The sequence below is a fragment of the Staurois parvus genome, unplaced genomic scaffold, assembly GCF_062004578.1.
Source record: "Staurois parvus isolate SC_StPar_1 unplaced genomic scaffold, SC_StPar_1.0 ptg002777l, whole genome shotgun sequence".
NCBI lineage: Eukaryota > Metazoa > Chordata > Amphibia > Anura > Ranidae > Staurois > Staurois parvus.
The window spans coordinates 88,814-104,646 of NW_028320573.1; the positions used below are offsets into that span (position 1 = coordinate 88,814).

The 15,833-nt window shown below is 48.5% G+C and overlaps 1 protein-coding gene and 1 long non-coding RNA gene across 2 annotated transcripts in view; both read right to left on the reverse strand.

Moving 5' to 3' along the window:
* Positions 1-272: 272 nt before the first annotated feature.
* On the reverse strand, positions 273-4,253 carry LOC149429139 (uncharacterized). The gene is made up of 2 exons (XR_016310602.1): positions 2,993-4,253; positions 273-2,674 (listed from the first exon to the last, which is right to left on the reverse strand). It is a non-coding gene; the product is annotated as an uncharacterized LOC149429139 (long non-coding RNA).
* Positions 4,254-4,789: 536 nt separating this feature from the next.
* The window catches only part of UACA (uveal autoantigen with coiled-coil domains and ankyrin repeats), a 46,641-nt gene continuing 35,597 nt past the window's right edge, over positions 4,790-15,833 (reverse strand). The window contains exons 14-15 of the mRNA XM_089666686.1: positions 13,118-13,183; positions 4,790-6,336 (exon numbers count right to left, since the gene is read on the reverse strand). Of these exons, the coding sequence (XP_089522812.1) occupies positions 6,265-6,336; positions 13,118-13,183 (138 nt within the window). The 3' untranslated portion in view covers positions 4,790-6,264. The remainder of the gene's footprint in view (positions 6,337-13,117; positions 13,184-15,833) is intronic.

A 15,833-nucleotide genomic window follows, 5' to 3' on the forward strand; every position in this document is an offset into this window, starting at 1 on the left:
CTTTGACCCGTCCATAACTGGGGGTCAATTTGGTCTGGTAGGAGGCAGAATTTTTTGGGTGTTGGTGGATCCTCTCTATCTTCCTCACCAGATTTGAAGCATTTTATGACATTATTGGTGTCCCATTTCATCTCTATCATATGCAAATTGGACTTTTAATTCAATTTTACTTCTCTTCCATAATTCTTTTGATATCTGCAGCGCCGCACCTTTATGTTTTATTACTGGGACACCTATAAACCATATAAAAAAAAAAAACAAAAACACAAATGTAAGTAAAGTCTCTTTTATTTGAGATTATATGAATCCAGTTGAAACCGGTGAACACAGCCCCTGAAGCCTTCCCTAAGAGAGCCCAGACGTGCACAGCGAGGGTTCGGCCAATAGACAGGCTACACGGCTGTGCAATGGCAACTCTCCTACAGACACGGCTATAAAAATCAGACAAGACGGCAACAAAAGTCAGACAGCAAAATCTCTCGCTATACAGCCTACTGTACAGTTCTGCCACCCCAAAGACTATGTGCTACAAGATTAGATACCTTGGAAAAAAAAAAGAAAAAAAAAAATATTATCAGACCAGCTGATCTATTCCTTGTTAAAGAGAAGTAAATCATAATCTCCATACAAAATATATATATATTTATAAATATAGATCTCTATGTACTGGGAGTGTAAACTTGTATTGGAAAGTGTAAACTGGTATATATAGGACGACCCCAAAAAGTCTAAAAAAAAAAAAAAAAAATGTCCGTCTCTGAACCTGGCCAGCCAGGTCCGCACCTTGGTGACACTTTGCTCTGCTCGGTCTATCAAAACCTGGTCTCCTCCCGCTTCTCAAGTCTCCTCCCACTTCATTTGTTTGGTACAAAAGATCGAAGCCTTTGCCCGAAAGACGTGGGGGGGGGGATGTCGGATTGGCACGTTTTTTCAGCTTCATTACCAAATGTTTTTCTAACATGTTTCATGGTAATCACATCCACTTTATCTTTTTTTTTTTTTTTTGGGAAAGGATCTGATGACAGAAAGTCTCTCCAGTCCCGGAAGGACTTGGATCACTCTTCAGAGACCAAAGCTTGTGTGAATGTTTTCAGGTCGCTCTTCAGAAAGCATTTGACAGGCTGTAAGGAGGTGCTGTGTAGCCTCCTCACCGCCTGCTTTAACCCCCTTGGACCCCACGCTAGTGCGCCGCAACCGTGTACATTGCACTGGAATGGGTCGACGGGTGACGGGGTGTAATTCCTGCTGCAGCATATGTACACTCTCAGCTGCTGTTCCTGCAGCTAAAGTGGAAATGGTTGGGAGGCAGTAAAACTGCAGCTCAACTGCAGGGTTTTACCGCTCCCCCCTCCCCCACAACCACTAGTGTGGAAATGCTGTGAAGAGTCTCGACAGGCTCGTTCAAACAGGAATTGTGCCCAACCTGCGGCCCTTCAGTATGTGATGTGAGACCCCCGGAATTCAGCAGTCTGTAGTGGGATTGTTGGTGATGTCAGGGGCCACAGTGGAGCCCCCCTTTATCTTATAAGTTGACAGCCACTGGTCTTGGCCCTGTCACATGGACCAAAAATCTATAAATACACCAAGTTAGGGGTGGGCAACAGTGGCCCCCAACTGTTGTGGAACTACAAGTCCCATCATGCCTATGCTTCTAGAAGTAACCGTCAGTCTTTCCAGTATGTGATGTGCGGCCCCCGGACTTAAGCAGTTTATAGTGGGATTGTTGGTGATGTCAGAGGCCACATTGGAGCCCCCCTTTGGCTTATAAATTGACAGCCACTGGTCCCGGCCCTGTCACATGGACCAAAAATCTATAAATACACCAAGTCAGGGGTGGGCAACAGTGGCCCCCAACTGTTGTGGAGCTACAGGTCCCATCATGCCTCTGCTTCTAGGAGTAACTGTCAGTCTTCCCATCATGCCTCAGAGTCAGGCTTGTAGCTGTCAGTTTTGCAAGGCCTCTTGGGAGATGTAGTCCCACAACAGCTGGAGGGCCACAGTTGCTCACCCCTTCTCCTGTGACGGGACAGACAAATCTATGTGGAAGAGACTAAATGGACTCATTTTCTTGAGCGGTGCTAAAAGTGCCGGTCTGACCTCACCCTCTTATTGGTTGAACTGGACTGGAATGACCAAAACCAGGGGTAGGCAACCTCGGCACTCCAGCTGTGGTGAAACTACAAATCCCATCATGCTTCTGGCTCTGGGAGTCATGACTGCAGCCGCCAGTCTTGCAATTCCTCATGGGACTTGTAGTTCTACAGCAGCTGGAGTGCCAAGGTTGCCTACCTTGACCTAAGCCATCCTGTCAGAGAAAAACCCTAAAACAAAAAACATTTGTGTATCCTTAAAGAAGCCCTTACCCCTCCCAATCCTCATTGGCGCCTGCACGAGTGGTGATCTTCAGGTCGCTTCATTGGCTGACACAGATTGACGTCACTTCCGTGCATGCGCAGGAGTCAGTCATCCCCCGCACATGTCAACTGGGCTGGCGACGTCAGCTGAGCTGCGAAATGCGCAGCTCAGTATACTTGCCGCAGAACATTGCGAGTGGTCAGGTAGGTGTATTTTATGGCATTACATGTCTCTTCTGCATATCAAATGCCTGCCTGCTCGCACTTTGCGACAGCGCTTTAACATGAGATCTGCGGGAGTTGCTCTACAAAAAAAATAACTCCCACAGACCATGTATGTGCTAGCAGCGCAACGCAACGCAGCGCAGCGCCTCTGAACGTACCGCATGTCCAGGGTGGTGGCACACAGGGCATCTTTCATCCCCGCGCATGTGAACTGGGCTGGCGACGTCAGCTGAGCTGCAAAATGCGCAGCTCAGTTTAGGTGCCGCAGAACATCGCGAGCGGTCAGGTAGGTGTATTTTATGGCATTACATGTCTCTTCTGCATATCAAATGCCTGCCTGCTCGCAGTTTGCGACAGCGCTTTAAAATGAGATCTGCGGGAGTTGCTCTACAGAAAAAAAAAAAAAAAAAAACACTCCCACAGACCATGTATGTGCTAGCCGTGTAGCGTCTCTGAACGTACCGCATGTCCAGGGTGGTGGCACACAGGGCATCTTTTCAGCCAGGGCACAGCTTAAAGCCAACCCAGCGGCCAAAAATCTGGAGGAAAGCGAACCTCTCTAGGGCGATCCTGGGGCACCGAGAAGAGAACTGGTGTGCTGACGCCTGGGCCTGCAACGCATTTTCCTGGTTTCATTGGCCGCAGGATTACTTCAAGGTGGTTCATTGGCATTTTTTTTTTTTTTAGCTGCGTGTGACAGGAGGAAACAACCCGGCTTTTCTTTGAATTGGTCGGCTTCTGTCAGGAGCGGATTCTCTTCAAAAATCCAGTTGATTTAAAAAAAGAATCTGTAGCTGCTGACTTTTAAAACAGACACTTACCTGTCCCTCGGTCCGGCGGTGTCCTCACCACGGCTGGTTTCACCGGCCGTCTTCTCTCCCCGCCATCTTTGGTGTGGGCACCCGGCTGTGACTGCTTGCGGGTGACCCCTGCACATGTGCGAGAAGCGCTGTGCTTTGTGAATGGCCCCGTAGTCTTCTGGGAGCTCTCACGTGTCCCAGAAGACTATGGGGATGGAGGGGGGAGGACAACTGCTTCCGATCGCCTCAAATTCGGGTACCCGCTCCCCTTCCCTGCTCCCCAAAAGGTGCCGATCCTTAACATGGAGCAGGGGACAATGCGTTAAAGCAAAACTTTCCCTTTTGGGGTGGAGCTCCGCTTTAATATCCTATTCCTGGCTCCGTCAGGCTACCTTAAACCGCCCCGAGCAACATCCCCTCTAAGTAGCTTTGAGCCACATGCTGTTCTCGTGTACAATGCAGGTTTATTATCTCTACACTGCATGTGATGTTGCTGCAGGGACACCCACAGCCCCTAGGTAAGGAATACATCTTATCCATGCACCCCCTAATTAGTCAAGCATTCAAAGGACAAGTTCGCCTTTTGAAAAAAAACATCATAAATGCACATTTATTTTTTTTGCAGGTAAAACAAATGTGCGTTTATCATTTTTTTATTTTCCCCTAAGCAGCGTGCAGAGCATTGCACCTGCAATCAGCAGATGGGTGCAATGTCGGGCTCCTGCGGACCGTCAAGGAGGCTCCTGCAGACCGTCAAGGAGGCTCCTGCAGACCGTCAAGGAGGCTCCTGCAGACCGTCAAGGAGGCTCCTGCAGACCGTCAAGGAGGCTCCTGCAGACCGTCAAGGAGGCTCCTGCAGACCGTCAAGGAGGCTCCTGCAGACCGTCAAGGAGGCTCCTGCAGACCGTCAAGGAGGCTCCTGCAGACCGTCAAGGAGGCTCCTGCAGACCGTCAAGGAGGCTCCTGCAGACCGTCAAGGAGGCTCCTGCAGACCGTCAAGGAGGCTCCTGCAGACCGTCAAGGAGGCTCCTGCAGACCGTCAAGGAGGCTCCTGCAGACCGTCAAGGAGGCTCCTGCAGACCGTCAAGGAGGCTCCTGCAGACCGTCAAGGAGGCTCCTGCAGACCGTCAAGGAGGCTCCTGCAGACCGTCAAGGAGGCTCCTGCAGACCGTCAAGGAGGCTCCTGCAGACCGTCAAGGAGGCTCCTGCAGACCGTCAAGGAGGCTCCTGCAGACCGTCAAGGAGGCTCCTGCAGACCGTCAAGGAGGCTCCTGCAGACCGTCAAGGAGGCTCCTGCAGACCGTCAAGGAGGCTCCTGCAGACCGTCAAGGAGGCTCCTGCAGACCGTCAAGGAGGCTCCTGCAGACCGTCAAGGAGGCTCCTGCAGACCGTCAAGGAGGCTCCTGCAGACCGTCAAGGAGGCTCCTGCAGACCCTCAAGGAGGCTCCTGCAGACCGTCAAGGAGGCTCCTGCAGACCGTCAAGGAGGCTCCTGCAGACCGTCAAGGAGGCTCCTGCAGACCCTCAAGGAGGCTCCTGCAGACCCTCAAGGAGGCTCCTGCAGACCCTCAAGGAGGCTCCTGCAGACCCTCAAGGAGGCTCCTGCAGACCCTCAAGGAGGCTCCTGCAGACCCTCAAGGAGGCTCCTGCATACTGTATAGGGAGGCACATGATTAAAAATGAATTCGTAAATGCATTGAAAACCAATTAATCCGTTCCGGAGGTAAAAAAAAAAAAAAGGGTCTTTTATCTGTTCAAAACTTTATAAACTTGAAGTGATTAATTGGATTAATTGGTTTTCAATGCATTCCTATGGGAAAACGCGGTTTACTAATTTTTCGCAATACGAAACGTCCCGGAGAACGCATTAAATTCGTAAACCGAGGTACCGTTGAGATAAACCGGCCAGAGGAATCCCAATCGCAGCAATCAACAGTTAACCAGTGAAACCCGAACCCATCGGTGACATAATACACAAGCCAACTAGTCCAACTAGTCAGACAGTAAATGGTACAACTAGGCGAGTCTCTTGTGCACCAACCAAATGAAGAGAAAGGCTTCAAAAATATTTGAATGTTGAGACCTCTGAATGGGAACCTCCATCAAAAACAAAAAAAAAATGTCAGAGGTCCCTTCCTTATTTTGACATACTAATCCCTCATCTCGATTGGATATGAATTCCCATCGTCTTGTATTTCCGCCATTTTCATCCCCCACTAACGTTTCCACCAGACTTTCTACATTCCGCCATCTTCATCCCGTCCCCCCACAGTTTCCACCGGACTTTCTACATTCCGCCATCTTCATCCCCTCTCCCCCCCCTACAGTTTCCACCGGACTTTCTACATTCCGCCATCTTCACCCCTCCACAGTTTCCACCAGACTTTCTACATTCCGCCATCTTCATCCCCTCCCCCCCCCCACAGTTTCCACCGGACTTTCTACATTCGTCATCTTTCTGTTAATACACCTTCTGCACCAACCTCACATATTTGGGTCCAAATGTCTTTCCTTTCCTTCTCTTACTCAAGCCATCAGATCCTCCCTCCCACCTCGTGGCCCATCCACCACATTCTATACTTCCTGCGATTCACCTACCTATACCACCAATGATCACATTCGTTCTTCAATCCCATCCGATTTCCCCCCTTTGTTAGTGTCTAGATTTCCTTTCCCTATACAACTCTCCCCTCTTCTAATACACAACATTCCTCGTTTCTGTTACATTTCATACTATCTACCAGCAGAGCGTGTCTTGGCTGTGGGTGATCGAACGCTGGGACTGCAGCACCCAGGATTAGCACAGTATACAGTGAAAGTTGTGTTTTCGGATTTGTAGTGTTCCGCCGGCTACCCCACCGATTCCTAGATTTCAGTGAAGGGAAATCAGCAGACGATCTCTTGCCGCATGTGGATGATCTGTAACAAAGCATCCTGTACGTCGGCATCCATGTGACCCTGGAAAGAGAAGAAGACGATCATACTAGCAGATAAAAACAGCTTCAATACCCCCAGATACCTGGAGGAGCTGCAAAGTCACTCTGGGGGTCGATTTACTAAAACTGGAGAGTGGAAAATCTGGTGCAGCTCTGCATAGAAACCAATCAGCTTCTAACTAACAGAGCAAAAATCTTTAGGTTCGATATTCGGCCGATTTTCGTGGTTCCTCTCCATTTCATTTTTCATGAATTTTCCAGCATGCCCGATAAATGACCGATTTTCAACATCATTGGTGGCACCATCGGATTACAGGATGAACGATGTTTTCGATTTGCGATCGAAAAATCTTCCAGGATTCGACCCATGCAAGGCCTGCTTTAAAAGCTGATTGGCTACCATGCACAGCTGCACCAACTTCAATACCCCCAGATACCTGGAGGAGCTGCAAAGTCACTCTGGGGGTCGATTTACTAAAACTGGAGAGTGGAAAATCAGGTGCAGCTCTGCATAGAAACCAATCAGCTTCCAGGTTTTATCGCCAAAGCTTAATTGAACAGGCTGAAGGCCAGCCATATGTCGGTTGATTGTAAAACGATTTTTCGATCGAAAATTGGACCTAAGAATAATCGGCCGATTTTCACTCTGTTATTGTGCCCCACTAAGAGCGAAAATCGGCCAATTATTCTTAGGTCCGATTTTCGTGGTTCCTCCCCATTTCGTTTATCAGGCTTGCTAGAAAATTCGTGAAAAACGACCGATTTTCGAAATCATTGGTGGCACCGTGGGATTACAGAACAAACGATGTTTTAAATTTTTGATCGAAAAATCGTTCGGGATTCCACCCATACATGGCCTTCTTTAGAAGCTGATTGGCTACCATGCACAGCTGCACCAACTTCAATACCCCCAGATACCTGGAGGCGCAGCAAAGTCACTCTGGAGGTCGATTTACTAAAACTGGAGAGTGGAAAATCTGGTGCAGCTCTGCGTAGAAACCAATCAGCTTCTAACTAACAGAGCAAAAATTATTAGGTTCAATATTCGGCCGATTTTCGTGGTTCCTCTCCATTTCGTTTTTCATGAATTTTCCAGCATGCCCGATAAACGACCAATTTTCGACATCATTGGTGGCACCATCGGATTACAGAACGAACAATGTTTTCGATTGAAAAATCGTTGGGGATTCGACCCACGCATGGCCTGCTTTAGAAGCTGATTGGCTACCATGTACAGCTGCACCAACTTCAATACCCCCACTAACAGAGCAAAAATCGGCCGATTATTCTTAGGTCCGATTTTCGTGTTTCCTTCCCATTTCGTTTATTGGGCTTGCTGGAAAATTCGTGAAAAACGACCGATTTTCGAAATCATTGGTGGCACCATCGGATTACAGAACGAACAATGTTTTCGATCGCAAAAATCTTCCAGGATTCGACACACACATGGCCTGCTTTAGAAGCTGATTGGCTACCACGCACAGCTGCACCAACTTCAATACCCCCAGATACCTGGAGGCGCTGCAAAGTCACTCTGGGGGTCGATTTACTAAAACTGGAGAGTGGAAAATCTGGTGCAGCTCTGCGTAGAAACCAATCAGCTTCCAGGTTTTATTGCCAAAGCCTAATTGGACAAGCTGAAGTTAGGCCGGCCATACGTGGGTCGATTTTCGAATGATTTCGGTCAAAAATCGGACCTAAGAATAATCGGACGATTTTCGCTCGTTATTGTGCCCCACTAACAGAGCGAAAATCGGCCGATTATTCTTAGGTTCGATATTTGGCCGATTTTCGTGGTTCCTCTCCATTTCGTTTTTCATGAATTTTCCAGCATGCCCGATAAACGACCGATTTTCGACATCATTGGTGGCACCACCGGATTAGAGAATGAATGAGGTTTTCGATCGAAAAATCATTTGGGATTCGACCCATGCAAGGCTTGCTTTAGAAGCTGATTGGCTACCATGTACAGCTGCACTAACTTCAATACCCCCAGATACCTGGAGGAGCTGCAAAGTCACTCTGGGGGTTGATTTACCAAAACTGGAGAGTGCAAAATCTGGTGCAGCTCAGCGTAGAAACCAATCAGCTTCCAGCTAAAGCTTAATCGAACAAGCTGAAGTTAGGCCGGCCATATGTGGGTCAATTTTCAAACGATTTTTCACTCGAAAGTCGAACCTAAGAAGAATCGGCCAATTTTCACTCTGTTATTGTGCCCCATTACCAGAGCGAAAATTGGCCGATTATTCTTCGGTTCGATATTTGGCCGATTTTCGTGGTTCCTCTCCATTTCGTTTTTCATGAATTTTACAGCATGCCCGATAAACGACTGATTTTCGACATCATCGGTGACACCATCGGATTACAGATTGAACAAAGTTTTCGATTGAAAAATCGTTCGGGATTCGACCCATGCATGGCCAGCTTTAGAAGCCGATTGGCCCCACTAACAGAGTGAAATCGGCCGGGATTCGACCCATGCATTAGAAGCGGATTGGCTACCATGTACAGCTGCACCAACTTCAATACCCCCACTAACAGAGCAAAAATCGGCCGATTATTCTTAGGTCTGATTTCTGTGTTTCCTCCACATTTCGTTTATCGGGCTTGCTGGAAAATTCGTGAAAAACAACTGATTTTCGAAATCATTGGTGGCACCATCAGATTACAGAACGAACAATGTTTTCGATTGCAAAAATCTTCCAGGATTCGACCTATACATGGCCTGCTTTAGAAGCTGATTGGCTACCACGCACAGCTGCACCAACTTCAATACCCCCAGATACCTGGAGGCGCTGCAAAGTCACTCTGGGGGTTGATTTACCAAAACTGGAGAGTGGAAAAACTGGAGCAGCTCTGCGTAGAAACCAATCAGCTTCCAGGTTTGATTGCCAAAGCCTAATCGAACAAGCTGAAGTTAGGCCGGCCATACATGGGTCGATTTTCGAACGATGTTTTACTCGAAAGTCGAACCTAAGAATAATCGGCCGATTTTCGCTGTTATTGGGCCCCATTACCAGAGCGAAAATCGGCCGATTACACTGTTCAACAGGTAAAAAGTTTTGGGCATAAAATGAGCTAATCTTACATAATTTTGGGGTGCTGAAAACGAAAATGACCCTAAAAAATGTTGATTGGCTCTAGTTTCCATGATATATTCACCCATCTAATGACGTAAGCCATTCAAAATTATGATGCAACTTCAGCTGCATATTGCGCAATTGATACTGGTGACCAATAGAAAATGTCATGTATACTGAGATGATGCAATATTAGCCTTTAATTGCATCACTTCGCTGCATAAAAGCTGCAGTATCTGTAGCTGATTGGAGTTCGTCTTTACATTTCGTTTTCTGCTTATATAGGCTACTCAGTAATGCCTCGAACTTGTGTGAATAAAGCAGATAATTTCTGCTATATCTGCGGTGAAATAACTTTTATCTCACAAAAAAGGAGGATAACAGGAATGATTAAGAAAGCCTACAACTTGTATTTTGGCTGCAAGATAGGAGACCAGGACAAGAGCTGGGCACCACATATATGCTGCAATTCTTGTGGGACGGCACTGGAGCAATGGTTGAATGGAAAAAAGGCATCTATGCCTTTCGCTGTGCCAATGATTTGGAGAGAGCCAACAGATCATGTTAGTAATTGTTACTTTTGTATGGTACCTCCAATTGTAAAAGGGCTAAATAAGAAGAAAAAGTTATCTGTGCACTATCCAAATATTCCATCGGCAATACGTCCAGTTCCTCATGGAGAGGGGCTACCAATTCCTAAAGCACCAGAATCCTTCGTGGTTGAGCCAAGTGAGGAAGAACCTGAAGCGTGTAGTCACGTGCAGTTGTAAGAGATAGCCCTTTCCTCGAATACAAGAGAAAAGCCAAGAGAAGCAAAACCGACACAAACTGAAGACAAAACTAGTGAGAATCCTAAGTATTAAAATGATTCAACTTAGCTTATGGCTATAATTTTTCTTGGTAATCCTATGCAATATATTCTGCCATTTAGGCTTTGTTATGTAGTCAATATCACTTGCTTTATATTTGTGGAAAGACATCTATCTATATAATTATTGTGCATTATGTAGTCATTACGCCTACAGTAGAAAACTTTCCGTTTACAGAAAAACTAGAGCCAATTGACAAATTTCATTGTTCTATTTGAACTCAGAATGTGAAATTCATTAAGAAATGGATCCTTTTGTTTCCAAAACTGGCAAAAAATAAAAATTTGTTGAACAGTGTTATTCTTAGGTCCGATTTTCGTGTTTCCTCCACATTTCATTTATTGGGCATGCTGGAAAATTTGTGAAAAACGACAGATTTTCAAAATCATTGTTGGCGCCATTGGATTACAGAGCGAATGATGTTTTCGATCGCAAAAATCGTTCGGGATACGACCCATGCATGGCCTGCTTTAGTCGCGTACTGGCTACCATGTACAGCTGCACCAACTTCAATACCCCCAGATACCTGGAGGCGCTGCAAAGTCACTCTGGGGGTCGATTTACTAAAACTGGAGAGTGGAAAATCTGGTGCAGCTCTGCGCAGAAACCAATCAGCTTCCAGGTTTTATTGGCAAAGCCTAATTGAACAAGCTGAAGTTAGGCCAACCATATGTGGGTCGATTTTCGAATGATTTTTCGGTCAAAAATTGGACCCAAGAATAATCGGCCGATTTTCGCTCGTTATTGTGCCCCACTAACAGAGGGAAAATCGGCTGATTATTCTTAGATTCGATATTTGGCTGATTTTCGTGGTTCCTCTCCATTTCGTTTTTCATGAATTTTCCAGCATGCCCGATAAGCTACCGATTTTCGACATCATTGGTGGCACCATCGGATTAGAGAATGAATGATGTTTTCGATCGAAAAATCATTCGGGATTCGACCCGTGCATGGCCTGCTTTAGAAGCGGATTGGCTACCATGTACAGCTGCACCAGCTTCAATACCCCCACTAAGAGAGCAAAAATCGGCTGATTATTCTTAGGTCCGATTTTCGTGTTTCCTTCCCATTTCGTTTATCGGGCTTGCTGGAAAATTCTTGGAAAAACAACCGATTTTCGAAATCATTGGTGGCACCATCAGATTACAGAACGAACGATGTTTTTGATTTTCGATTGAAAAATCGTTCAGGATTCAACCCATGCATGGCCTGCTTTAGAAGCCGATTGGCTAGCATGTACAGCTGCACCAGATTCTGAGTGCTCCAGTTGGAGTAAATCTCCCCTCAAAGCCTAATACACACGATCAGAAAATCATACGAAAAATACGTCTTTCGAAGCGATCGTACGGTAATCTGATCGTTAGTACACAGCTTTCTTCTGAAATGATTAGAAGGGACAAGTACGAAAATTTTTTAAATTCCTCCATCGACTTCAGTACAACCAGTATGTCGAACTTTTTGCATTTGATTACTGCCAGCGGCTACAGCCCCCAGCAGTAATCATTGTGTTCTACCAGCAGGGAAGGTTCCCCGCCGGCAGAACAAAATAGAGCTGCGGGAGGGATTCCACTGTCTCTACAGATGGGAGAATCCAGCGATTTTCTTTTCGGCCAACTCATGGTTGTAGGAAGAAAAATTCCATCATCTATGGATTGCTTAACCGCATTCCTGCCGCCCCATAGCAGACATACTACTACAGGGGGTCAGGGGTGCGCACAATCACGTGGATATATGCGTGATTTTGCTTTTCCAGGCAGGAGGCGCATGCACGACCATCAATCACCGGGTCCCAGCCTGCGATTACTTGCCGCCGCCCGGTGGTTGATGAGCATCTCCGACAGCGAAGAGAACGGTTTGTAAACAAAACAATTCTAAAACACCTTCTGTGCGCAGCAGCAGCTTCCCCAGCCCCCCCCCCCAATACTTACCAAAGCCCCATCACGATCCAGCGATGTGAACGACAGCCTCGGCTGTCCCAGGTCTCTGCCTTCTCATTGGCTGTGACAGCAGCAGGAGCCACGTTAATCACAGCCAGCCAATGAGGAGAGAGAGGGGGTGGGGCCAAGCCGCGGCTCTGTGTGCGAGTGGACACACGGAGCAGTGGTGCCCCGCATAGCAAGCTGCTTGCTGTGGGGGCACCCGACAGGAGGGAGGGGCCAGGAGAGCCTGTGGGGGACCCAAGAAGAGGAGGATCTGAGCTGCATGGTGCAAAACCACGAACACAGCAGGTAAGTAATGGCATGTTTGTTATCCCCCCTCCATGGACCTTTAGAATCGCTTTAAGGTCGTTGCCAGATGATGATTTGGGAGAAGGAGGAGAGGCGCCATTCCTACAACTGGGTTCCCGCACTGCTTGCTTACTGCTCATGCGTGAGAATTGGATGGGCATGCGCAGTAGCCAGACGACAATTCCCGGACGCCAGCTTTGGCTGCCCTTACTTGGTACATTGTGTACACTGCACCAGGGGCGGACTGATCATTTGGAAACTCGGGCGCTGCCCGAGGGCCCGGGGTCAGTAGGGGGCCCCATGAGATACCTCTGGTACCTTTTTCATAGGCTTTTTTGAGTTTGGGCAAGGACACAGGGGCCCCATGATCCCCTATTGCCCGGGGGCCCCATGAGTTGTCAGTCCACCCCTGCACTGCACCTTATTCTACTTGAAATGCCTATTTATACAGTTCATTGCCGGAGGATCATGAAAAGGTTCTATGGAATGGTGTCACTGGATGGATGGTGTCACTGGATGGATGCTCCAGTTTAAGCTTTTCAGTCGGGCTGCAGAATCTGAAAATGTTTTACACTGAACCGCATTTCCTAATATTGTACGCAGTACTAAACTAGGCGGAGTCTTACCTGCACCGCATTCAGCAAATGGGAGCGATAAATGGAGACGATCTCCTGGTGCCTGCGCTGCGACTCCTGTAGGAAATAATACGTCCGTTAGACAACGAAGAAAGGGAACAGAGAAGATCTACAAAACACCAACCTAGATAATGACCACATAAATGACACTGACTGCACTGCCTCTTACCAACGCTCTTTGCCCACGGAAGACCTACGTGGTAGTTTGTTCCGTGTAACTCTTTAAAGTGGAGTTCCGGCTGAAAAAAAAAGTCAGCAGCTACAAAAACGGTGGCTGCTGACTTTTAACCACTTGCCCTCCTGAGGATTTACCCCCCTTAATGACCACGCCTCTTTTTGCTACCCGGCGCTGCACTAATTCAACTGATAATTGCGCGGTCATGCAACGCTGCACCCAAACGAAATTTGCGTCCTTTTTTTTCACACAAATAGAGCTTTCTTTCGATGGTATTTGATCACCTGTGCGCTTTTTATTTTTCACGCTATAAACAAAAAAAAAAGAAAAACAATATTTTTTACTTTCAGCTATAAAACATATACCGTATTTTTCGCCGTATAAGACGCACTTTTTCTTCCCCAAAACTGGGGGGGAAATGTCAGTGCGTCTTATAGAGCGAATATGGAGCGGCCGGTCCGGTATTTCCACCGCGGCCGTGTCAGAATACCGGGCCGGCCGCTCAGCTCTGCAGCGGGACCTTACCTGTTCCTCTATCCAGCGGCGCGCTGTCTTCCCGGCTTCTGTAGTGTGGGCACTGGGCATGACAGCCGGGTGCCAAGTGCGCATGCGCAAGAAGCGGTACCTGGGACACACGACAGATCCCAGAAGCCGCCGGACCAATCACAAAGCGCAAGTGCTTCTCGCTCATGCGCACTGGGCACCCGGCTGTCATGCCGAGCGCCATTACAGAAGCCGGGAAGACAGCGTGCGGCTGGATCGAGGAACAGGTAAGGTCAAACAAAACTCTGCGGAAGAGCGGGTACCTGTCAAATTCAGGTACCCGCTCCCCCTCCCTCCCCAAAGGTCAGCAGTCATCTGTACTGTCCGCAGTCTCTGGTCATCTCCTGTGCTGTGTCCGCAGTCTCTGGTCATCTCCTGTGCTGTGTCCGCAGTCTCTGGTCATCTCCTGTGCTGTGTCCGCAGTCTCTGGTCATCTCCTGTGCTGTGTCCGCAGTCTCTGGTCATCTCCTGTGCTGTGTCCGCAGTCTCTGGTCATCTCCTGTGCTGTGTCCGCAGTCTCTGGTCATCTCCTGTGCTGTGTCCGCAGTCTCTGGTCATCTCCTGTGCTGTGTCCGCAGTCTCTGGTCATCTCCTGTGCTGTGTCCGCAGTCTCTGGTCATCTCCTGTGCTGTGTCCGCAGTCTCTGGTCATCTCCTGTGCTGTGTCCGCAGTCTCTGGTCATCTCCTGTGCTGTGTCCGCAGTCTCTGGTCATCTCCTGTACTGTGTCCGCAGTCTCTGGTCATCTCCTGTACTGTGTCCGCAGTCTCTGGTCATCCCTGTGCTGTGTCCGCAGTCTCTGGTCATCTCCTGTGCTGTGTCCGCAGTCTCTGGTCATCTCCTGTGCTGTGTCCGCAGTCTCTGGTCATCCCTGTGCTGTGTCCGCAGTCTCTGGTCATCTCCTGTGCTGTGTCCGCAGTCTCTGGTCATCTCCTGTACTGTGTCCGCAGTCTCTGGTCATCTCCTGTACGCTGTCCGCAGTCTCTGGTCATCCCTGTGCTGTCCGCAGTCTCTGGTCATCCCTGTGCTGTCCGCAGTCTCTGGTCATCCCTGTGCTGTCCGCAGTCTCTGGTCATCCCTGTGCTGTCCGCAGTCTCTGGTCATCCCTGTGCTGTCCGCAGTCTCTGGTCATCCCTGTGCTGTCCGCAGTCTCTGGTCATCCCTGTGCTGTCCGCAGTCTCTGGTCATCCCTGTGCTGTCCGCAGTCTCTGGTCATCCCTGTGCTGTCCGCAGTCTCTGGTCATCTCCTGTGCTGTGTCCGCAGTCTCTGGTCATCTCCTGTACTGTGTCCCCAGTCTCTGGTCATCTCCTGTACTGTGTCCGCAGTCTCTGGTCATCTCCTGTACTATGTCCGCAGTCTCTGGTCATCTCCTGTGCTGTGTCCGCAGTCTCTGGTCATCTCCTGTACTGTGTCCGCAGTCTCTGGTCATCTCCTGTACGCTGTCCGCAGTCTCTGGTCATCCCTGTGCTGTCCGCAGTCTCTGGTCATCCCTGTGCTGTCCGCAGTCTCTGGTCATCCCTGTGCTGTCCGCAGTCTCTGGTCATCCCTGTGCTGTCCGCAGTCTCTGGTCATCCCTGTGCTGTCCGCAGTCTCTGGTCATCCCTGTGCTGTCCGCAGTCTCTGGTCATCCCTGTGCTGTCCGCAGTCTCTGGTCATCCCTGTGCTGTCCGCAGTCTCTGGTCATCCCTGTGCTGTCCGCAGTCTCTGGTCATCTCCTGTGCTGTGTCCGCAGTCTCTGGTCATCTCCTGTACTGTGTCCCCAGTCTCTGGTCATCTCCTGTACTGTGTCCGCAGTCTCTGGTCATCTCCTGTACTATGTCCGCAGTCTCTGGTCATCTCCTGTACTGTGTCTGCAGTCAATTAGTTCAGAATTTTTTTTTTCCTGTTTTCTGCCTCTAAAACCTAGGTGCGTCTTATACGGCGAAAAATACGGTATAGTAAACTCAAATTTGGTTATAAATTTAGGCCAAAATGTATTCTGCTCCATGTT